The sequence below is a fragment of the Pseudochaenichthys georgianus genome, chromosome 21 (genome assembly GCF_902827115.2).
Source record: "Pseudochaenichthys georgianus chromosome 21, fPseGeo1.2, whole genome shotgun sequence".
Classification (NCBI taxonomy): Eukaryota; Metazoa; Chordata; class Actinopteri; order Perciformes; family Channichthyidae; genus Pseudochaenichthys; species Pseudochaenichthys georgianus.
In genome coordinates, this window is record NC_047523.1 from 35274849 (window position 1) to 35298338 (window position 23490).

General features: G+C 42.7%; 1 protein-coding gene across 1 annotated transcript; it reads left to right on the forward strand.

The window, feature by feature from the left end:
• The first annotated feature begins 846 nt into the window (after positions 1-846).
• wdr3 (WD repeat domain 3) lies at positions 847-14575 on the forward strand. Its single transcript, XM_034110595.2, has 27 exons — positions 847-923; positions 1973-2174; positions 2272-2481; positions 2579-2697; positions 3064-3142; positions 4645-4740; positions 5110-5211; positions 5342-5443; positions 6833-6933; positions 7198-7311; positions 7661-7891; positions 8348-8441; positions 8571-8672; positions 9312-9400; positions 9796-9934; positions 10019-10075; positions 10352-10452; positions 11281-11392; positions 11516-11650; positions 11768-11818; positions 12155-12220; positions 12426-12518; positions 12605-12655; positions 12916-12959; positions 13081-13209; positions 13771-13864; positions 14293-14575. The coding sequence occupies exons 2-27, from the start codon at positions 2001-2003 to the stop codon at positions 14446-14448; spliced, it is 2841 nt and encodes a 946-aa protein (XP_033966486.1). The 5' UTR covers positions 847-923; positions 1973-2000; the 3' UTR covers positions 14449-14575.
• Positions 14576-23490: the final 8915 nt, after the last annotated feature.

A 23490-nucleotide genomic window follows, 5' to 3' on the forward strand; every position in this document is an offset into this window, starting at 1 on the left:
TCTGATATTTCCCCACAAAATATATAACATTAAAATGACAAAAAAAGGACTCCAGAAAAGTCCCCTCTTGTTGTATGTCCGCTGTATGTTTAAAATGTCCATTTAATTGTTATTGTGGGTATGTTTCATGTAATTGTTTTGCCCTGCTCTTTCCCCATTGTGATTCTACTGTAGTCATGTTCTGACTTACAAATAACCCAGTAGTTTATTGTGTAGGGTCCATACAAGTGAACTTCCGGTTCTGTTCTAGGTGTTTCTTTTTAACTTGACACATCTGTTCTCCAGCTTCTAATCAGCTGACTAATAAGAGGAGAACACTTCCGCTGTGGTTGTGTATGGTACCTGTGATAAGTCACTATATTTGTATAAACTTGGATGCAAACCTAGATAAAAAAAAACATTGGTTAGTGCAATAAAATCTGAGCATTATTTCCAAATGTATTTTCCTAGAAGTATTTCGCAAGTCAAGTGTGCTTCTAGCAGCGCAGACAAAAGCAACAGAGAGAAAATGACAGAGCAAAGATATATAGATAGTTATGCACCTTTTATACTGTCGTGTTTTTCTATAGACATTTACCACCACAACCCAATCATAATTATAATTCCCTTTATTGTCAATTGGGTTTCCACATATAAGGAATTGTCTTGGTGTATAATAGTGCATAGACAGTAAGAGAAGTTAACATTTAAAAAAAAGCAGGTATTGAAAAAGCAGCAGTAACAAAGTGTTTTTTAGAGGGTCTCATTATTACTTTTGACTTAATTAAAGGACAAATACTCTCTCAACCACTAGTTTGATGGTGTGAATATATTTGCTCAATTTGCTCATACTGTCAGCATCGATGTTTGTCATCGACTGCTTTCGTCTGAATCAGCGTTGCAGTAAGAAAAACACAAGTGAAGCTAGCAGCCGTATTTCAGAGGTAAGGGAATGAAATACAAATATATATTTAAATGTTTTACGTTTGAGTTATACATATTTACTTCATGTTGAACATATGCAGACATAAATCTACGATATATCCGATTTTAGGAGCTACGTTAACACTGGAACTTCTCCACGTGGGTTCAGGAAGCAACGGTCTGTCCTGGTTGGGTGCACTCGATTTGTAATGCAGCGGTTTCTATGCGGGCGGTGTTTGTTGCGTATTGAGTCAATTTACGTTCCAGGAGCTCTTAACTCCGACGACGCGGGGTATTATATGTTTCAAAACAAACGCTCCTCTGACTAAATAAACTAGCGTGCTTTACCAAGCTATAAAGCTACTAAAAGTAACCGTTTAGGTTAATTGTCGCTTATTTCAAAGTATGTATTGGATACTTAAAAACAGGAATATACCTGTAATCATATTAAAGTGACACAATCGGAGATAGAAATTGAACAAAATACTGTATCTCTATCTGGACCACCACTGACACATTACACATAATTATAGTGTAATCAATACTTAATTATCAATGTTGGAAGAAGAATTGGGAACTTTAACTCAAGTAAAAGTACTAATACCACCGTTTTATAAGTCAAAGTTACAGGTAAAAGTCCTGCATTCAAAACCTTAGTTAAGTAAAGATACAAAAGTATCAGATGTAGCTGGACTTGTACTTAAATTACTGAAAGTACTCATTATGCATATGCCCATTTGAAATTAATATATTTAAATGCATTATAATGAGTGAAGCATTAATGTTTTCATCCCTTTAATGTTGTAGCTGGGAAATGTATTACCTTATATCCTGCATCTGATAGGTAGCTTAATTAAAAGTTATGAGTCATAATGAATTGGTCAATTAATATATTGTTTAAATATTTAGAAAGATATGGTTACATGAAACTAAAATGACACATTAGATTCCTGTAGGAGTTGTTAAGGAAGCGTACTTGGGTTTCTTGAAAGGCGCTATATAAATCCAAGTTATTATTGTTTTTCACAGTGTGATTCATTTCAAATCTCTCCTTTGTTGTTGTAAACAGTATTCAGAATTACCAGAGGCTGCCGGTCATGGGGTTGACCAAGCAGTACCTGCGCTATGTGGCCAGCGCAGTGTTTGGAGTCATCGGGAGCCAGAAAGCCAACATCGCATATGTGACCCTCCGAGGAGGAGAGAAGGGGCGCTATGTCGCCGTGGCTGCATGTGAACAAGTGTTCATCTGGGACGTCCGGAAAGGAGAGAAGGTGAATTATATACACGTTTTGAATGATCACAGAATAGGTTTGGGTCTCCTGTGAAAAAGCTTTGCAGATCTTACCCAGCGTCTCTCTTTCTGTGCAGGTCCTGATCCTGCAGGGTCAGAAACACGAGGTGACCTTCCTCTGCGCCTCGCCCGACGGCATCCATCTCGCCGTGGGTTACGAGGACGGCGCTGTGCGGATCTTCAGCCTGCTGAACGGCGAGAGCAACGTCTCCTTCAACGGCCACAAGACGGCCGTCAGCGCCATGCACTACGACTCACTCGGGGCTCGGCTCGTCACTGGATCCAGGGTAAGCAAGGAGGAATTTCTTTTTTTTGCTAAAGTATGTTTTAAAGCATGTGTTAAGCATGTTTTTAAGCATGTTTTTACCACTTTCTCCTCCTCAGGACACAGATGTGATCGTGTGGGACATCATCAATGAGTGTGGGCTGTACAGGCTGAGAGGACACAAAGACGTCATCACTGAGGCCTTGTTCCTCAAAGACAAGAACATCCTGGTCACCAGGTAACACACTGGGGCCTTTACACAACACAATAATAACAATGTATTATTACGTTTCTAAATTAGAGATTGTGGACACAGAAAAGTCAAACATATTTTCACCTTACCCTCAATGATGATCCTGCGCATATGTTATTTGTTAAATTCAATAAATACATAGTCAATATGAATTAACCAAATAGCATAGCCCTTTGTTAATAAAATACTATATATAATTGTTTTTCTCATTTCAAACCTTAAGAGCAACAGTTGTGGAACTACAGGGACATTATATATTTTTTCTAATGGGTTAAAATGTCCCTTTAACTGTTTATAACGTGATGATAGCAGTGTCACTAACCGTATGTATGTGTCTGTGCTCTGCTGCAGCTCCAAGGACAGTTTTGTGAAGTGGTGGGATCTGGACACACAGCACTGCTTCAAGACCATGGTGGGCCATCGCAGTGAGGTGAGGGGCTTCATACTCTATATTCATTAACATCAACATTAACAAAGGGTTGGACTGAGGAGAAGTAACTTGCATTCACACCTGATAGTCCGCTCTCTGGTGCGCACCAGACCACAGTTTGTTACATTGTTTCATTTTCCAGATGGTTCGGTTTGCGTTCACACGGCAAAACTCAAACGGACTATAAACTTTAAACACAAGTCATGTGCTCGGAAATGCTGTTCACCCATTGGTCAGACATTAAGGGGGTAAAAACGCAAATCCCGGCAATTTCTACCGGAGCCTCCGCCATGGAGCATCGGCACTTTCGGCAGGTTATTCTCATGCTGCTGTTAATCTGGAGATCAACAGACACGAGCGGCCCGCGCATATGATTATATAATCAGACAACGTCCGTTAAAAAACATTATAACACATGAGAGACGTTCTGCAGAGGAGGGGCGTCTCACCGACGACAGGTGTTCTTACTTTTATGTAGCTGACGGAGAATTTTTACTTTACACGACACTGTTCAACAGTTCATTCCGCTTCACTCTTTACTAAACAACCGCGGATGTCTTGAAAGACTCTTTCGCTAAAGATTTTGAAGACATCCGCGTTCTTGTGACACGTAAATACTGCGCTTCCTATGTTTTGGTGCGGACGGCTTTCACACCAGCAATGAACCGCTCCAGAGTTCGCAAGCGCTCCGAGACCAGAGTCCGGTTGTTTAGTTCACTTCAGAGGTCTCGGACTGCGTTCACACCGACCCAAATGAACCGCACCAAGCGGCTAAACGCACCAGGGTTCGATTCAACCGGACTATACAAGGCAGGTGTGAACGCACCCTTAAACTGCACAACGCAGGGACCAAATCAGCTGAATGTCATCACGTGTAAACAATCAGTGTTCTCTCACTTCTCACTCTCGATGCCTCCGGCTGCACTTAAAGCAGAGTGGGTTCAGTCCCCTGAGTTTTATCCGTAAAGGTAATTGAATTGTGTTACTGTGGCAACATGATGCGAGTGGAGACGGGATTCATTCATTTAGCCGAGCGGAGGCTGATAATAAGATGCTCTCCCTGAGGTTTCTCCCATGTTCCCTTTAACTGTGGGTTTTCTCTGGAAGTCTTTCCTTGTACGATGTGAGGGTCTAAGGACAGAGGGTCTAAGGACAGAGGGTCTAAGGACAGAGGGTCCAAGGGTGTTGTTTCCTCATACTGATATTCTGAACAATCTGTGCTGTTGTATTTGCTGTAAAGTGTCCTTACTGTAAGGTAATTATTATATGTACAGCACTTTGGCTCGACCAAAAATCGCACATTACATTTCACTCTCGTTAACGATTCAAGGCATTCGTGCTGCATTGTTATCGTGTCCGTATGAAATGAGGTCCTGATTAGGAACATGTAACGCCCCCTAAAGTAGGAACAATAACTTGGAAACAGTTTGAATGTCAATATTGTGTATTTGTTTTCCCCGGATGGCTTTTGATGAATGTGTGTGTTACTGTCTCTGTGGTAGGTGTGGGGCATGGTGCTGCTGAACCAGGGGAACAGGCTGCTCACAGGATCAGCTGACAGCGAGCTCAGAGCCTGGGACATCGACTACCTGCAGGAGGTGAGGACGTTCACCTGGATACATCCTGATTTATACAAAGCAGAAATGGGAGATTATCTGGAGCGCTGATGGCCACCATGGTTAAATACAGCTTCACCAGTAAAGACCATTACAATAGTCATGATTACTGGGTGGCGTTAAATAATTGTAAACTTCTTCCCACCCCTTTTCGGATGTGTAATTAAGTCAATAATATTCTTGTTTATCAATTTGACACTGCTTGAGTCTGTACAGTATAGTAATTCTCATGGTTCATGTCATTATTATTATAATATTTTTGTATTATTGTTTCACACGTTAATCAAATCAAAATGTAAAAATGAAGAGAAAGTGGTAAATACTGACAGGTGTTGTCCTCTGTCTGCTCAGGAGAAAGCTGAGGGGGAGACCAAAGTGAAGAAGGGGAAAACTCTGCTGGATGATGATGATGATGAAGACAATAAGGAAGAGTTGGATGAAAGTCCTGAGGAGGTAAAATAGTTCATGTTTTTTGGGGGGGAAATACTGTGGTACATGGATTTAATTTCACGGAGCTTTAACGTTGTTCTCTCTCGTTCTCTCTCTCTCGTTCTCTCTTCCCCCCCCCCCCTCTCTCTCTCAGCGGATCCTGAGCTGTAAGAAAGCCGGCTCCATCCTGAGAGAGGCTCGGGACCGAGTGGTGTCTCTGACAGCGGACGCTAAAGCCAGAGTCATCGCCTGCCATGTGAGTCTCCTCCTGACCCCGCTGAGAAATACACAGTGGAGAGTAGGGATCGACCGATATGGCTTTTTCAAGGCCGATACCGATTATTAGTAATCAAGGATACCGATAGCCGATATTTGGAACCGATATACATTTGCAGTAAAAAAAAAAAATCTTGGTGTCAAAATGTAGAATAACACAAACTCCAACACAACTTCTTTGAAAGGCATTTAAGCATAGCCTATATTATGTTTAATTAACTTTTTAAACATCTTACAACTGGTTTCCTCTCTGTGCCCTTTTCTTTAGTGCAGCCATCTGCAATGAGTTAGAGAGAGAGACAAGACGTAGGGCTGCAGGCTGACGTGCTTAACTAACAATAATGCTTAATTTATTATATCTGTCTATCTAGTATTAACATCCCAATAAGCTGCTAGCAACTGCAAAACACTAGTGCTAATGTTTTGCAAACTATTAAAAGTGAGGCTATTACAGTAGACCTAACGTTAGACTAGTAGCCTCACTTCTAATATTTTGCTAATCATTTGCTAAATACATGTTGGCTAGCTAATGAGCTTCACATATCAACCTGAAAAACTGCGAGGCTCCACTCGCAGCCCCCCCCCCCCCGCACCACAGGTACTCCGCTGCGAGACGCTGCACGCACCCCCAACTCTGACTGACTTCCCGCGTCCCTGTGTAACTGGGAAGCTGATAGAATTGGATCATAAGATCGTGGTGTTTTTGCAACTTCAGCATAGGGGATGGGGATGTTTATTGAACTTCGGTTTAACACATGTGTGGCTCTGCCGCTCAGCGCTGCTGCTTGCCTCTGTCTGTGTCTGCGTTCTTTCGCACCTGCCTGTAATCTGAGAAGGTCCCGCCTCTCTGGCTGGCTCCCGCCCGGAAATCTTCAGTAATAGCAGATCAGATAGCGCTGTGGGCGGGACATTGCTCGTGTACACAGAGTGGTGACTGCAGCCAGAGAAACGACCGCATCAGAGCCAAAGTTTTATCGGCAATTTGATAAAAAAAGGCCGATACCGATAATCGGTCAAATGCGGAATATCGACCCCTAGTGGAGAGTATCTTAGGGTTTCTTCAAGAATCATGAAATGTTTGTGCCTAAAGCCTATTCAACATACAAAGTGAATACAGACCAAAATAAAAGAAAGTGACTTCCAGGCGAAGTGAGGCATTGTGGTTTGTTATTTTCCCTGTTGGTTTTATGGAGATGGCTTAAGGTGTCAGGTCTCTAATGCTGGAGGTAGAGATATTTCACTTTGTTGGTTAGTGCTGTATGCAACTAAAGGACTTTTGTGTTCAGCAACATTTCTGACTTTGAAATGCATCATCAATATTCGTTTTTTGTATGTAAATAATGCTCAACATGTCTCTGTCCTCCATCAGGGCAATGACTCAGTCCTGGAGATCTTCACTGTGCTGTCAGAGGAGGAAGTGCAGAAGAAGATGACCAAAAAGACGAAGAAAGCCAAAAAGAAGGCGGCAAAGTAAAGACAAGTTATTTCTGTGTGTGTGTGTGTGTGTGTGTGTGTGTGTGTGTGTGTGTGTGTGTGTGTGTGTGTGTGTGTGTGTGTGTGTGTGTGTGTGTGTGTGTGTGTGTGTGTGTGTGTGTGTGTGTGTGTGTGTGTGTGTGTGTGTGTGTGTGTGTGTGTGTGTGTGTGTGTGTGTGTGTGTGTGTGTGTGTGTGTGTGTGTGTGTGTGTGTGTGTGTGTGTGTTGCCTGCTGATGTTTTTTGTGTGTGTGTGCTGCAGAGCTCAGGAGGAGGCAGCAGCAGAGGAGGAGGAGGCAGCGGTGCCGCTGGTGGAGAGGACGCTGAAGGACGAGATCCTCAGACTGACCAAAATCAAGGCGTCCGCTAAGATCAGGTCAGTGAGGAGGAGCGGAAACAGACAGCAGCTCAGAGAGAGTCTTTCTCACTGTCATTCAGGCGTACGGGGTTTTACCATTTCTATCATAATCCAATATAACAATTGTCTAATAGTACGTTGGGCTTCTTTAGTGTGTTTTAACTTATTCTATAGATTTGATATGCTTTATTCTATAAACTGTTGATATGTACATATTAACTGGTTACTTTTTCCAATGTGGAATTAATAAAGTAAACTTAATCATTATTCAGTCATTGACGGTAAACACAGGGTTATCGTGACCTCTTGGTTAGAGCTTGAGACGTTCTTAATTCCCCCCCTCACGCGTCTCCTTCTATATCCTCAGATGGGTGGACTGCCTGTCCTGTGTGGGAGGCGAGCTGAAGGTGGCGCTGCTGCTGCAGAACAACACGGTGGAGACGTACAGCCTGAAGACTTCAGACAACACGCCCACAGCCAATAAGACGTCCCGCCTCACACTGGGCGGACACCGCACCGACGTCCGCACGCTGGCCTTCAGCTCCGACAACCTGGCCGTCCTCTCGGCCTCCGGGGACACCGTCAAAGTCTGGAACAGGTGAGGAGAAGGACACATTGAAAGCCATTTTTACATATGCTTGCCGCCTCTATAAGCGTTAACATTGGCTTGCACCATAACGCAAAAGGACGTATGGTAGGAAGGCAGAGGGAACCATGCTGTGCAATAAAGACCTCGTAGCATGTTCTGAAAAACATCTTCTCGGTACAATCCACCCACTAACAGTCCTTCTCATCAAATGAGAGAGAAAAGTAATTACCTCAAATTAACCTAAGAGATCCACAGTTATCAAACTACCTCGTCTCTGGAATACTAATTCATTTAAGTATTGTATTGTGCTGTACTGTGGTGCAGCTGAAGCATCGCATTGATAACATGTGGCCCCCTTTGTAAGAGATTGCAAAGGGACCACAGCTGAAATGAGCTCATTAGCTACACACTATAACACACTATAACACACACTATAACACACTGTAACATCTGAGTCTGTTTCAGGTCCACTCTGCAGGTGATCCGCACCATGGTCTGTGAATACGCTCTCTGCTCGCTCTTCGTGCCCGGAGACAGGCAGATCATCCTGGGAACCAAGGTAACAGATTCTGCCTTTTTATTGGAGTCTGTTTTGTGTTTCGATGCATAACTTGGCTTGAAAAGACTGATAAAGAAAGTCTTGTTGAGTTTCTGCTTTGTGTTAACTGAGGCCTGTGTTTCCTGTCAGAGCGGGAAACTGCAGATCTTTGAGCTGGCCTCTGGGAGCCTCCTGGAGACGGTGGACGCTCACAGTGGAGCTCTGTGGTCCCTGTGCCTCGCCCCGGACCAGGTACACGCCCTGCAGAAATCTGTTTATAAACATCCCCTACCGACTGAGTATATGGGTACATGTATTACTGTTACTATTCTTTATTCCCTTATCTATACATTTTCTTTTAATATTATCTTCTACATTACTTTACTTTTACCTATACATGTATCTATTTTATTTAGTTAGTTATTTAATTTACTAGCTAGGACCGGGAGGGGGGGAAAGGGGAAAAAATAAATAAAAAATATTGACTATATAAATGTAAACTCATTGTGCCTGACTCAATACAAAAAAAATATATATCACCTACCACAGTGCTTCTCAAAGTGTGGTCCGGACCACACTAGTGGTCCGTGAGTATATTGGTAAAATTTCACATTTGAAATAAATAAATAAATTTAAGTTTTCCGCACTCTCGCGGGAATATCTCCGTAATGGATCGAGGTTAAGTTTCACTGTCGATTGCATGATATAGGTCACTTGTTTGTACCCTTTTCAGGCGATGTGTTTTTGGATATTTGTGGAGTTAGGTGGTCCGCGAGTGTTTTTTTTATTGGTTAAGTGGTCCTTGGTACCTTGGTACCTTACCATGTCGTACCTTTACTCTAACCAGCTGTGTTTTCTGTTCTCATTTGTTGTGTGTCGTCCTTCCTGTAGAGGGGGATTGTCACAGGAAGTGCAGATAAGAAGGTGAAGTTCTGGGAGTTTGAGCTGATAAAGGACGAAGGAAGCAGTAGCGGACAGAAGTAAGTCACCACTCTCTTCAATGTTTAAATATGAGGACAGTTTATTTCGGACCATCCGATGTTTCCCTGCACCTCGGATGAAGTACTCAACTGCAACACAGATCTTCAGATGTTGCCTCCTGGGACAAAAAGGACAGAAGAAATTGTCTAATGTTTTTTATTTTAATTCAGCTTTAATTGTTATTGTTTCTACTTTTTATCTGGCTGTTTACTCGGAGCTGGTAGAAGATGCTACAGGAGTCAGCATGTTCTCACGTCTAGATATGAATATGTTCATTTAAAATCTGTTGCATGTGTTTGTTTCAATTGGCAATATCTTGGCAAAGCACCAAATGCTCAGCAACCAGGCTGAGAGACATTACTCATGGCTAAGTATTTGTGTGTACGTGTTGTAGGCGGCTGACACTGAATCACACGCGCACGCTGCAGCTGGAGGAAGACATTCTGTGTGTGAAGTTTTCTCCTGACAACCGCCTGCTGGCCGTCTCTCTGTTGGACTGCACCGTCAAAGTCTTCTACACAGACACTCTGAAGGTACACTGCACTGAACACACGCCATTCGCTCATTAAACATATGCATATATTGTTTTGTAACATGTCTCCCTCTCCCTGCTGCAGTTCTTCTTGTCTCTGTATGGACACAAGCTGCCTGTACTCTGTCTGGACATCTCACATGTGAGTACTACAGGATTTAGAAAGTGTTCACCATCAGCTGTTTGTTGTCCACAGTCATAAAGGAGTTGCTCCAGATTCCAAACACATGTGCACAAGCAGTGAAACATGTTGTTTTTAATGATATGTCCCCGTCAAGAATTCCACATTTGTGCAGCCATTGATGATTGTTGATAGTTTCTTGGTTTTGATATTGGTCTCAACTTGTTTATGACTATCATGGCATCAGTTTGTGGACTCGACTTGTTCCTAAGCAAGCTTTGTGTTTCTGTTAACAAGGACAACACACTGATCGCCACGGGCTCCGCAGACAGGAACGTGAAGATCTGGGGTTTGGACTTCGGAGACTGTCACCGCTCTATGTTTGCTCACGACGACAGGTAACGCCCGTGAACACACGCCCAACACATGTCATGTGTTCTTTGGAACTGTGTTTTATGTAGTGGTGAATTAATGTTCTAGGCTTTTGAGTCTTGTTAACTCTGTTCTGGGACTTCATCTGTTTTATTCAGAGTCTTGTTAACTCTGTTCTGGGACTTCATCTGTTTTATTCAGAGTCTTGTTAACTCTGTTCAGTGACTTCATCTGTTGTCTTCAGAGTCTTGTTAACTCTGTTCTGGGACTTCACAGCAGCTGCTCCTTCATGTCGCTGCGCTGTCTTCTCCTCTATCATGTCACTTTTTGTCCTCAGTGTTTTTTCTTTTTTTCATATAGCTTTATTTTCAGCCTTTCTGTGTTTTATTACAACCTTCAATTTCTGTCTTTCTTTTAATCCTTGGATATTTTTCCACATGTTTTCTTTCTTCCAGTCCTACTCTCTAGCCGTGGATGTATTCTCTATTCCAGTGTTTCTCAAACTTGTTCATACCAAGGACCACTTAACCAATAAAAAAACACTCGCGGACCACCTAACTCCACAAATATCCAAAAACACATCGTTTTTTACAAATTGCCTGAAAATGGTACAAACAAGTGGCAACATGTGTGATGAAGGTGCTTATCTGGGCTATATCATGCAATTTAAAGTGAAATTTAAGCTCGCTCCATTGCGGATTATCAAATTAATTTATTTATTTCAAATGTGAAATTTTACCAATATACTCACGGACCACTAGGGGGCGCTCACCAGTGGTCCGCGGACCACACTTTGAGAAGCACTGCTCTATTTCACCTTTCCACCTGGCTGACTGTCTCTCTCTTCTCCACAGCGTCATGTTCCTCCAGTTTCTCCCCAAGACTCACCTGTTCTTCACAGCAGGGAAGGACAAGAAGATCAAGCAGTGGGACGCCGACAAGTTTCAGCTCGTCCAGACTCTAGAGGTGACGCTTTGCTCACGAGTCTTGATATTTACTAGTGATTGTGAAGAAGTCCCCTGGTGGTCGGTAGGTGCTATGTTTTCCCTCCAGCTGGACATTTTCATTACCTTTCTCTTGGCGTTACAGGGCCATCATCGGGAGGTTTGGTGTCTGACCATCAGCCCAAACGGAGACCACATCGTGTCGGCATCTCACGACAAATCCCTGCGTCTGTGGGAGAGGACGAGGGAGCCCATCATCCTGGAGGAGGAGCGAGAGATGGTGAGGAGGAGGAGGAGGAGGAGGAAGAGGAGGAGGATTTGACAGTTTTTCAGACTGCTGAGCACCATGTTGCTTCTTCTTTGTTCAATCTAAATGACCATGTGTTTGTATTTACAGGCGAGAGAAGCCGAGTTTGAGGAGGACATGGCCAAAGGAGATGCGCCAGTGGTGAGACATTACCTACTTAAACAATAAAGCATTACGCCGCTCTATTTCAAGCAAGCAACGTCTGAGATTCTGTTGTGGGACATTCAGATTTCAGTCCCTGTAATATAAGCCGCACTCTGGCAGTTGTAGCCTAAAACAACTGATGCAGCATCTGTCCAAACTTGACCTTGACTTGTTGGATTCCCATTAAACAGGAGCATCGAGAAGCAACTTTAGTTCACAAAAAACAACCCCAGATCCGTGCGTTTTAGGGTTCTGTCTTGTCCTTTGTTCAAAGTATATTCTCATAGACTGTATATAAGAAGTTTGGGATGCATTACCTTGTCTTATCTGCAGGTTCCTGGAGAGACGGAAGGAGAGGCAGCACCAGCCGCCAAGAAGACCGTGGAGACAGTCAAAGCCGTGAGTTTAGCGTGAATATCATCCTCCCTCTTATTAGTGGATATTGCATGGACGTGAATATTTAAGGTTTGATCGTTTTTAAATAGTTTTGTTAACGTTTAAAGCTTTAATTCATATTATCTGTGTGTGAAAATGGGACTATTTGTTTGAGAATGATCAGTTATTTTTGTTCTTTGTTGATGTTCTTGTTTTTGTCTCTTTGCAGGCAGAGCGAATCATGGAGGCTCTGGAGATTTACCGAGAGGAAAGCAGGAAGATGGAGGAGCATAAATACGCCTGTCAGAATGCAGCTAACAAGGTAGAGACAGGATCCAGTAATGCTACTTTTAACAGTCGCTCTGTTTCTGCCAAACACATTAACAAACATGGGATGCTGTTTTGCAGATTCCTCCACCGAAACCCAATCCTATCCTCGTGGCCTTTGGAAACGTCTCGGTAAGTAGAACAGCGATGAAGAATACACCTTAAGCCAGTAAAAACTGTTCACACAAGAATTCAGGCAAACATACATTTTATTATAAAAATGATGCAATAAACCGAATTAAAAAGTAGTTGGATTTGCTACTATTGAGACATGAGGGAGGCTCGCTAATCTAAAAACAGCACTTACACTTTCTCACAGTAACTGAAAACAATACATATCGGTTTATCAATGTTCAGAGTTACTTAGTTCTCCGTCTCGTTTTCTCTTCCAGCCTTCCCAATATGTTTTGGACGTCATAAAGAAGGTCAGATCAAGGTAAGATTTGATGACGAGAACAAACCCACGAGATGTTTAACTTTGGCTTTACCCATAAAGCTTATCACCACGGCCCGTGCTCTGTGCCTATAGTCACCTTGTGTTGTTGTGTGCTCCTCAGTGAGCTGGAGGTCTCTCTGCTGGTCTTACCGTTCCCGTACGTCCCCGAGCTGCTGAGGCTGTTCAACAGCTACATCCATCAGGGCCTGGAGGTGGAGCTGGTCTGCCGCTGCCTCTTCTTCCTGCTCAAGTAGGTGCTCCGCCCGTGTGGGAAAGAGACAACTGGGTTTGCGTTTGGTTATTAAGTAAGGTCAAAGGTTCAGAGATCTGGCAGCTTGTCATTTGTTGCCAGTGTGCAAAATATGTGAATTGAAAATGGAAAACCCCCAAAACAATAGGTTTATTCTGCATATTTGAGAACATTTTTTGCACTTTCAAACACTGCCCAACAAGCTAGTTGAAAGCACGACCAACTGAGTGTGTGAGAGTGAAATTACATGTCACAGTATGGATTATTTGTACAGATAGAAACATGTACATTTGGGCGAAATGCAAGATTAAAAGAGTCTTCTATTTTCCTTTCAATCATAAGTCTTAGCCAGTGGACTTCAAAAACGATTCTTTACCAACTTTGATTTTAGTGTCTGAGAGAAAATAACAAAAATATGGTTTGTCAATGATTAAAGGGTTTCCAGCGTGTCCGTTGCTTATCTCAGAGTGGTAGAGAAAAGCTAAATGCTCTTAACCCACTGCTGCTGACTGTTCTGGTGATACAGTTTTGCGCTAACAGTGTTTTTTTGTTTCTTTGAAGGATCCACTTTGGTCAGATCTCCAGTAACCAGATGATGCTGTCCGTCATAGATGAGCTACGGACAAATACTGTTACAAAAGTGCGAGAAATCCGAGTAAGTGAAAAGCTGTCTTTTGTACTTACCGTACTTTCCGGACTATAAAGCGCACCTGCATATAAGCCGCAGCAGCTAAAGTGTCCGTCTGTCTTGCTCTCGTTCTGTCTCTCGGTTCCACTTTTACTTTGGCGCGCTACCTGTCTCACTCTTTTCCGGCCTCCAGCTTTTCCTGCTGGAGCCCGCCGCTTAAAGGTGGCGGGCGCGGACCGGTCATAGAGCCCATAGAATTAAAGGTGGTTAATTGTACCTGTAACATCCATAGATTTAGGAGGTTCCCTAGTGGCCGTTAGCTGTACACAAAAAATGGGGGAAAAAGTCGCGGCTTATAGTCCGAAAAGTACGGTACTCTTTTTGACTCGGGCAGAGATTATTGTCCTGATTACATCTTTACATTTCCTCACATCCCTTTTTCCTTTGTGCCTCAGGATGTGATGGGCTTTAACAGCGCGGCGCTCCAGTTCCTGCAGCGGGAGATCGAGAGCAAGGAGGACGTGATGTTCTTCACCGACGCCACAGGCCAACTGGAGGAGAAGAAGAGGAAGAGGAGGAGGAGGGAGCGGGCCATCCTAACCATCGCTTGAATCTAAATGGACATATTTGTGACTGTTTGTGTGTAAACATCTCCTCCCAGAGGGTCTATCTGTATTGGATGTAACGCAGTGTTATTCAGTGGCACGCTTCATTTCCCAAATAAACGGTCTGACTTTTTCTCACAGTACTTCAGCTTTTTAGGGGGGGGTTTTAAAACAAAGAGTGAAATATAGTGTGTCTACACAGTGGTTCCCCCTGCAGCTCTCTATACAGGGTGTCCGCGGGGTCTTAAAGGTCACATGTCATGGCCATTTCCACTGATCATAATTCCATTGTTGAGCTCTACTAGAATAGATTTATACTGTGCAATGTTCCAAACTCACATTGGTTTCTCACAGCATCTCTGTAAAGTATGTGTATTCACTCTCTCCACTAAACGGCTCGCTGCAGCTCTTGCCCCCCCCTCCCTGTGAGCCCAGTGTGCTCCGATTGGTCGGGACCAGTCGGGACGTTGTGAATCGCGCTGAGCTCCGTGGAGGTGTGATTTCCTTGTTTAGCGATACACAGCGAAACACAGCCAAACTCACCCTGAGCACACACAAAGTCACAGCCGAAGTAAAAACAATAAGTGTGGCTTGATATTGAGTAAGAAAAAGGTTGATGAACGCTGTGAGAATGGGTCTGCAGAGAGAATTTCGCCGCGATCCCAATTGTCTGTTATCAGCCTGCAGCCAGGGAGGAGAGATCAGCAGAGCTGCCTGCACTGAGTGTGTGAGGAAGTCCGTGGATTGGTCAATTTGGACCAATCAGCGGGGGCATAACGTAACGGCTCCGCGGACGTAACGTAACGGCTCCACGGATTGGTCCATTTTGTTCCGGGGACGTCATGTCGTCCCCGGAACAACAAGAATCAAATGGACAGTGACGTATCTCCAACGAGGCGTTTTGGGAGGTATTTTCTGTTTTAGAGTTTTACTCCCTACAGGGTGTACTTTGAGGGTTTTGACTCTGCACACCGTTTACATGCATAAAAACCTTCATAACACACAAGGGGACGGGCAATAACCGGAAAAGCATGACATGTCACCATTAAAAAGTATTAAAAGTTGATAAATCAATTTAGTGAAAATGAAGGCTATTAAAAAGTATTAAAGGGCATTTTCCAAGGTATTACATTTTGTAGCTTGTTTTCAATAAGTATATAAATGGTCCAAAGAGGTTGTATTCTACAGTGTGCCTGAATGTAATCATTGCGTAAGTGTGTAGTGTGATTCTGTGTAGTTTATTGATGGCATCCCGTTGGGTATGACGTCATCTGAACAGGACATCGCGCGCTCACTGCTTGATAGCGCGCGAAGGTCAGTTTACGCCGGTTGTTAAGCAACATCGTCATGAGGAAATGCAAGTCTGCGTCCAAATGGTTGGAAGATAAGGAGGAAGGACAATCGATACTTTATGTAGTCAATGTGAGGTAAAGTGTGTCGCCAAGGTAACCGGTTAGAACTCAAAGTGGCGATGAGGTCTTCAAATGTATGGAAAGGGTCTTAAAAAAGGTCTTACATTGACTTCAGGATTCCTGCATATACCCTGCTATAAAATGCAATCATACGTGCTAAAGCTTTGAATAGATACATTTCATGTCAAAAGCAGCACTCGCTCCATGATTACCACACACGGAGGACAGCTTTGATTTAAGCTGCGTTCTGTCCTACAGGCCTGAAGGGAGCGGTTCGGGCCGGGAGCCAAACGAGCAAAAGATGGTCGTTTCGAAAAGCTGTCACACTACCTGAGCTCCAGACCACCTGGGTTTGTCCCAAAAAGCAACATGTAGCTACTGGCTGAGAAAGAAACTCCCTGATGTCCGCTGGCCTCGCTGCAGACGTCCTCCACTAATCTCAGGGAGATGGATCTTGACTTTACAGCTCTTGTAACTCGGGCCTGAATTTATAGTCCCAAGACCGGGTAGATGTGGTAAACATATTTTACACGCAGCGGGGGAGAAATGTGAACAGTGTGCAGCTTTTCCCCCAGGTGCCCGGCCCTCTAATCATGTGACCTTCAGGAACGTTTCACACCCACATCAGACACTTCATTTTCCACAAGTGTGTTTATTTCCTGACCGTGGGGCGCTGTGGAATATTGAAATGAACCCTTTAAAACACCTCGCGCTCACTTTCTTAGTGTTTTAATCTCACGGTGGACAAAAAAACAAATTAACTCTGTATTTACAGGGTCGTTAAAAAGGAGACCAGCAGCTATTTATGAGGCTGGATTCGGTCTGCAGGCTGTAAATGTCACACCTACCAAAATTAAAAATTCTTCAGGAAAATCCCAGACCGCGCTCTGACACACTCGCACAGCATTTACACCGCATTAGCACCAACAGATTCATCATCACAAGTTAGAGGAAAAGCTTTGTGGAAGTGAAGGATCAGAAATCTACCGTTGTGTGCAAAACACTTCTATAATTGTTACATTTCATGAACTTAACGTGAGGATACAGAATGAGAGTTTTAAAATCTAAATATTAAATCACACACATGTTCTGTGTTCTTTCATCGTGTCGTAATGCAGCGTAATTGAACCATGTCTCTCACTTAGTGTTTTTACAGTTTGTTTATCTGTCACCAGTTTAAATAGCAAGCCAGTCTTTTCAAAGCTCGACTCTGATTATGTTCAGCCTCATGCAGTGCTGGAACATAGAAAAGTACATATACAAGTAGGCCTATAGAAGATGTTTGCTCAAATGATTGTTTACATTAACCTGCCCAACGGTTTATACAAGAACAGCTGAAGTTACAAGTTGATTATTCAATTAGTCCAGGGGTGCCCAACCGGTCAAAACAAAACAGAACTCAAGTTAGATACCGTTATTAATCAGCTCTAAGTTTTAGGTTGTTTGAACGTATTCATTATAATTATTGTACAAAATGGTATAAGAATGCAAACATTAAGGTCTGTTCTGTTTAAATTGATTATAGTCTATTATCAATTCAGGTTAAGAAGCTAGTGTTGCTTGCATCCTATTTTAAAGGCATTTCTTTTTATACTCGACTAAAATGCTACAAAAAAAGGGTTTGATTCTATTAATTTTGTCTCTTATTGCACGTTGGCAGCAGATTCCTGAGTAGCTTCAGATCTGAGTTGTCTTATTAGTACGCCTAATTTATACTTTTGTAGCAACACTTTTTTATATAATGGCAAAGAAAGGGTTCAGAGTCTTTTCTTTTTTCCTGTGTCATATGTGGCAGCACTGTTCAATGTTTCTTAAACATTACCCACTGTAGTGACGTGTGAATAAACTCCAACTCTGTATCAACAACACTGCTGTGTAACTTCAGTTAAATACTTGTATGTGTGTAGATTAGAAAGAGGTGAGATAAAGGATCTGCAGTATTTTATGGAGTATTAATCGTACAAAGGTCAGTTTTATACAAGTAGAAGTGTGTAGGCTGTCAGTAATGCCTCTATTTGGTAAATCTCGGCAGACTGGCAACTTTAAAAGTAGCTCTCGGTTCAAAAAAGGTTGGGCACCTCTGGATTAGTCCATTAAGAGAACATGTATAAGCAACTATGTGAATGGCAAAGGAATGATTGTTCAAGCTTCACACATCTTTTACTTAGAGTTAGCACACAGCGAGTTTTCAGAACAGGCTTCAGCTCTTAGAGATATTCAAGTTGTGTAGAAAACAACCTCAAGAACGTTTCAAAGTACTTGACATGGTCAAAACAAATTACATGGAAATACAATGTTAAATAAAACAAAAAAGACACGACATGTTGGAAATAAAATGTTGTGGTCAATTTATTTTAAAGTCTTTTCTCTTTAAGATGTGTTTACTCAGTGGCTTGACATGGACAGAGACAGAGACTGACTTGAGGTCCATAAGATCCTCATTCTACGTCCTGTGGGTGTTATTGATGTCTCTCCTTTCGGGGACTATTGGCAAAGTAACACTAAAAAGTAAACTAACAACGATTGGATGTGTATTAAATAACCAGTGGGGGCTTGTTGGCTCAGTTCTCTTTTGCATTGGTCTTCCCCTAAAATGCAATCTACAAAAATAAAGTTGTTGTGAAGCGATTGAAAAGATGTCACTTGAACGCACCGCCATGTCAGTGCATCGCTTGAGTCACTAGATGGCAGTCTTGTCTTTTCTTAAACAAGCTCCAGCTTTGTCCTCTTTGGCATTCTGTCTGTTTCCCTGCTCCATGTTGAGGGCTCACACTCCTGCAGACACCTGCTGCAGCGCTCAGATCAGACAGAGGAGAGACACTGAGAGACACTCAGAGGCACAGAGAGACACCCAGAGACACTCATAGACACTCAGAGACACAGAGAGACACCCAGAGACACTCATAGACACTCAGAGACACAGAGAGACACTCAGAGGCACAGAGAGACACTGAGAGACACTCAGAGACACAGAGAGACACCCAGAGACACTCATAGACACTCAGAGACACAGAGAGACACCCAGAGACACTCATAGACACTCAGAGACACTGAGAGACACTCAGAGACGCTCAGAGACAATGAGAGACACTCAGAGACACATAGAGACACTGAGAGACACTCAGAGACAATGAGAGACACTCAGAGACAATGAGAGACACTCAGAGACACAGAGAGACACTCAGAGACAATGAGAGACACTCAGAGACACATAGAGACACTCAGAGGCACTCAGAGACACAGAGAGACACTCAGAGACAATGAGAGACACTCAGAGACACTGAGAGACACTCATAGGCACTCAGAGACACAGAGAGACACTCAGAGACAATGAGAGACACTCAGAGGCACTCAGAGACACAGAGACACTCAGAGACAATGAGAGACACTCAGAGACACAGAGAGGCACTCAGAGACACAGAGAGACACTCAGAGTCACTCAGAGACACAGAGAGAGACACTAAGAGGCGCTCAGAGACACAGAGAGACACTCAGAGACACAGAGAGACACTCAGAGTCACCGAGAGATACTCAGAGGCACTCGGAGACACTAAGAGGCACTGAGAGACACTCAGAGACACTTGGAGACACTGAGAGACACTCATAGATACTCAGAGACACAGAGAGACACTCAGAGACACTCAGAGACACTGAGAGACACTCAGAGACACAGAGAGAGACTCAGAGACACTAAGAGGCGCTCAGAGACACAGAGAGACACTCAGAGTCACCGAGAGATACTCAGAGGCACTCGGAGACACTGAGAGATGCTCAGAGACACTGAGAGACACTCAGAGATACTCAGAGACACAGAGAGGCACTCAGAGACAATGAGAGACACTGACGTCCTCTCTGATGTCCTCACCGAGCACTAACAGCACATCACAGCTCATCATCGGCACAGGGACACATTTTCCTGCAGACACCATGTGTGTTTGTTAAAGAAGCATCTTTACTCCTGTTGAAACAAGACCTTTAATAAACAGCTCTTTCAAATGAAATGATTAAGAAAAATACATTTATAAATGTGGCGTAAACAGTGTAGATAAGAGTGTGTAGTGCGTCCTCTTCCTATACATATTAATTAAGACTGCTTACTGCCATAAAATATTTAGAGGAGTTTTGTAGGTGTTATCTCTTCTTCAAAAGCTACAGAGTGTTAATTATAATATCTATTTTAGTTTTTTTAATTACTTTTAAAAACGTAGTTAAATGTGATGTTATGATGTGTTTCTATTGCGCTTTGAATGTTTTCTGCGAAGCACTTGTGTTAAAATGTGCTATATAAATAAACGTGCCCTGTGTTACCCCTTACACTGTTTATTCCAAACAAGCCCCCCACAGGACAGATGCTGTCTCCCTGGAAGCAGAGCCCCCCCCCCGACAGCACAGAGTGTTATTTTACAGGCTGTATTTGCATTAGGTTTTGACGGACAGGAGATAGTGTTCCTCTGTGGTGCACGCTGCTATAGTCTGTCATCGTGTGCTCTGATTATATACTGCAGGATACCGTCAGCCCGAGCTGCTGACTTGATTTGGTGGCCGGTGAATTTGATACGAGCTATAAATGTGTTTGACCCCCCCACAGATAGATGCTGTTGGCAGTGACAGGACTCCGGTTACAGCACCACCGACTCTCTTCGCTCTGCAACTCTGACCAACTCAGGAGGTGTACAAAAAACAAGAGGAGGGTGAAACCAAAAGATAAGTGACATTTTGTTGATTTATTTTTTTCAAGGTGGATTTTTTACTGAGACATATCCTGGTGAAATAAAGGTGAAATAAAAAAATTAAAATAAATTAGGGAATGGTGGAATACAGAGTGTAAATAACTTATACATGAAATATATTAAAGTGCACCTATCATGCTATTTTTAGGCAATAGCATAGGTCTCAGATATATAAAAAACATGTTTATGAAGTGTTTTGCTCAAAATACCAAACAGATCCCCCATTCTCGCCATGGTCCATGCCTCATATCCCTCTATTTCACTTCCTGTTTCAAAAGTGCTGATTTAGGATATAAAGCTTAAAAAAACAAAACAGTTGATAAATAAAAAGGAGGGGGCTGAGCTCAAGCGGGACCCGGCAGCTACTGTCTAAACTAAATGCTGCCGTGATGAAACGCCATATCATGGATTAAGGATTATTTCTGAAACAGTCTGGAGCTCAAAGGCTTTCTCTCTTGCCGGTTATACCACAAGGTGAGTTCCTTTTTACTTCCTGCTTCTTCACACACATGCTCTCCAGTACAGGTTAGCTCTGAGTGTTAGCGATGCTAATGTAAACACCAACCATATTACGTCCAAAACAGTCGGGCATTGTTTCTGATAGCAACGTTTCTGATAGGGCCGTGGGTCCACATTTCAGATATTACGTCATATCGGACACATATCTGGATCTGCTCCGTTTTTAGAGATTCGGGTACGGAGGAAAAGAGAGAGGGTTTTATTTTCTGACGCCGCGTGAGTTCCCTGACACACTGGGGACACATATTTATGTATAAAAGACATCAAAAAGTGCATTTTGCAAGATACAGTAGGTCCCCTTTACATTAAATGTAATGCAGCACAACTTGATCTTATATTAGTGGTATCCTGTAAAAGGCAAGTAAGAATGTCAGATTTATAGATTTATAAAAATACGATAAGAGCATAAATTACTTTTTAATCCGCAACTGAAAATAATCCACAATAAAATCACTATTTCCTCTATTTTTTCTATTTGGTTTAAACTACAGCTCACGTAGACAAAAACCTTGTGTGGAAATGTGTCTATTTTATGTCTATTCTATGTCTCTATTTTTAAAACCAACATCTTTGATAGAAAAGAGAGCCACAGACGGGGCAGAGGATAAAGTACTGAGTATTTGAAAATTGAGTAACACATTGGTAGTGTTGCCCTTTGGTTTTCATGGTATGGTTTTCAACAACAACAAAAAATAACATTATCACTCTTACTTTTTAAATGCGGAGGTCTAAAATTTAAATACTTTCTTTAAACCTAAAGTGTGAGACATTAAACTCATCTACAAATTTTATAACAATATTACAATTCTTCCAAACATGTGAACAGTTTGGTCAAATAATTCTACTGTTGCCCTGAAGTGCAAAACACCACAGCATTTCACAAAACACTGCAGCATTTCACAAAACGCCACAGCATGGTATTCCTTAGGGAGAACACTTCTTGTTTGTGATTGGACAGAACCAGCCAGAGAAGCACTGCTGTGATTGGTTGTTTTTGCTGCCAGTCAAGAAATGACGCTTCGTGATTGGCCCAACACATCATGGCGAATACAGTCGCTGCTTCATTTATGTCTGTATGACGTTGTTGTGAGTGTGGACGGAGCAGCTACAGGTTATTTTAGCCTGATGGATCCGATTCCGATAGGATTTACATGGAGATACGGCCCGCCCCCTCTCCAGCGTCTTGTTTGAATGACAGGAGTAAACACAGAATTAATGCTTTATTAACTCATGGTTTTTAAGGGGCTTATCTCCATGTAAATACTATGGTAGACCACCCAATATTCGCATCGCTCTAATCGCTCGAGTTTCACCGCGGCTGTCAGCTGTGTTTGCTCCTGTCATTCAAACAAGACGCGCTGGAGAGGGGGCGGGGCGTACCTCCATGTAAATCCTATGGGAGATACCAACTACAACAAAATGAACATATTTGACCGTGATTTAATTGTAATACACGTTTCAAAGTGATGCCGAAGTAACTACATACTGATAACGGTTAGTAAAAACCATGAATTAACGCTTTGGCAAGTCTGCAGACAGACGGCAGGCGAAACGCTTTTAAAATGCGTGTTTTCTGAATGGAATCGGATCCATTAGGCTAAACTAACTTGTAGCTGCTCCGTCCACACTCACAACAACGTCATACAGACATAAATAAAGCAGCGACTGCATTCGCCATGACATAGACAGTCTGTGGTTTGTACATGTTTAACTTTTGTCCAGTTTCTGAACAGATATGATGAGCTGTGAGCTCTGAGTTTGTGCTAACGGCTGATGTGTTGGGACCATAGACTGTATATATAAATGGACGTAGGGTCCGTGACGTCACCCATATAATTCTGCAGAGTTGCCGAGAAGCCCTTAGTAGGCGGAGTCGGCCACTAACGGCTCGACAGTGACGTCAGAGTTCAACTCCCGCCTTCTCCAGCATGCTCCAAATAAGGGCAAAGAGGCGGAGCCGAGGCGGGACCTGCTGCCACCGAGCTGGAAGTTCCAGAGCTAGCTGAAGCTACCAAGCTAAGCTAACATGCTCCCCATCTGCACACTGCCGTCGCATTTTACGTTTCTAAGGTAAGCGGCCATGAAACTATTCAGCAAAACTATAAATAATAATCTAAGTTATTGCGTTTTTAGCATAATACTTCAGAATCTTAAAATCCCTTAACGTTTGTATGCAATTGTGCTAAATTCAACACTGGAATCAAGCAAATATTAATATGTTTGCATGACATTAGTTATATTTTGATATCACTTAACTATACGTTTAATACATTTAAGTCAAGCTAAGGTACATGTGATGCAGGGTTTCCGCTAGGATTTTTTCTCGCCGGTCAAATGTCCGGGCAGAATTTATTTTACCGGACACATTTTAAACTTACCGGTCATAT

Coding starts and splice junctions, on each gene's coding strand:
- wdr3 (XM_034110595.2), top strand. CDS start 2,001: ATGGGGTTGACCAAGCAGTACCTGCGCTATGTGGCCAGCGCAGTGTTT. Junction 11,651..11,767: donor TGGAGGAGGAGCGAGAGATG/GTGAGGAGGAGG, acceptor TTGTATTTACAG/GCGAGAGAAGCCGAGTTTGA. Junction 12,519..12,604: donor GTCAGAATGCAGCTAACAAG/GTAGAGACAGGA, acceptor GCTGTTTTGCAG/ATTCCTCCACCGAAACCCAA.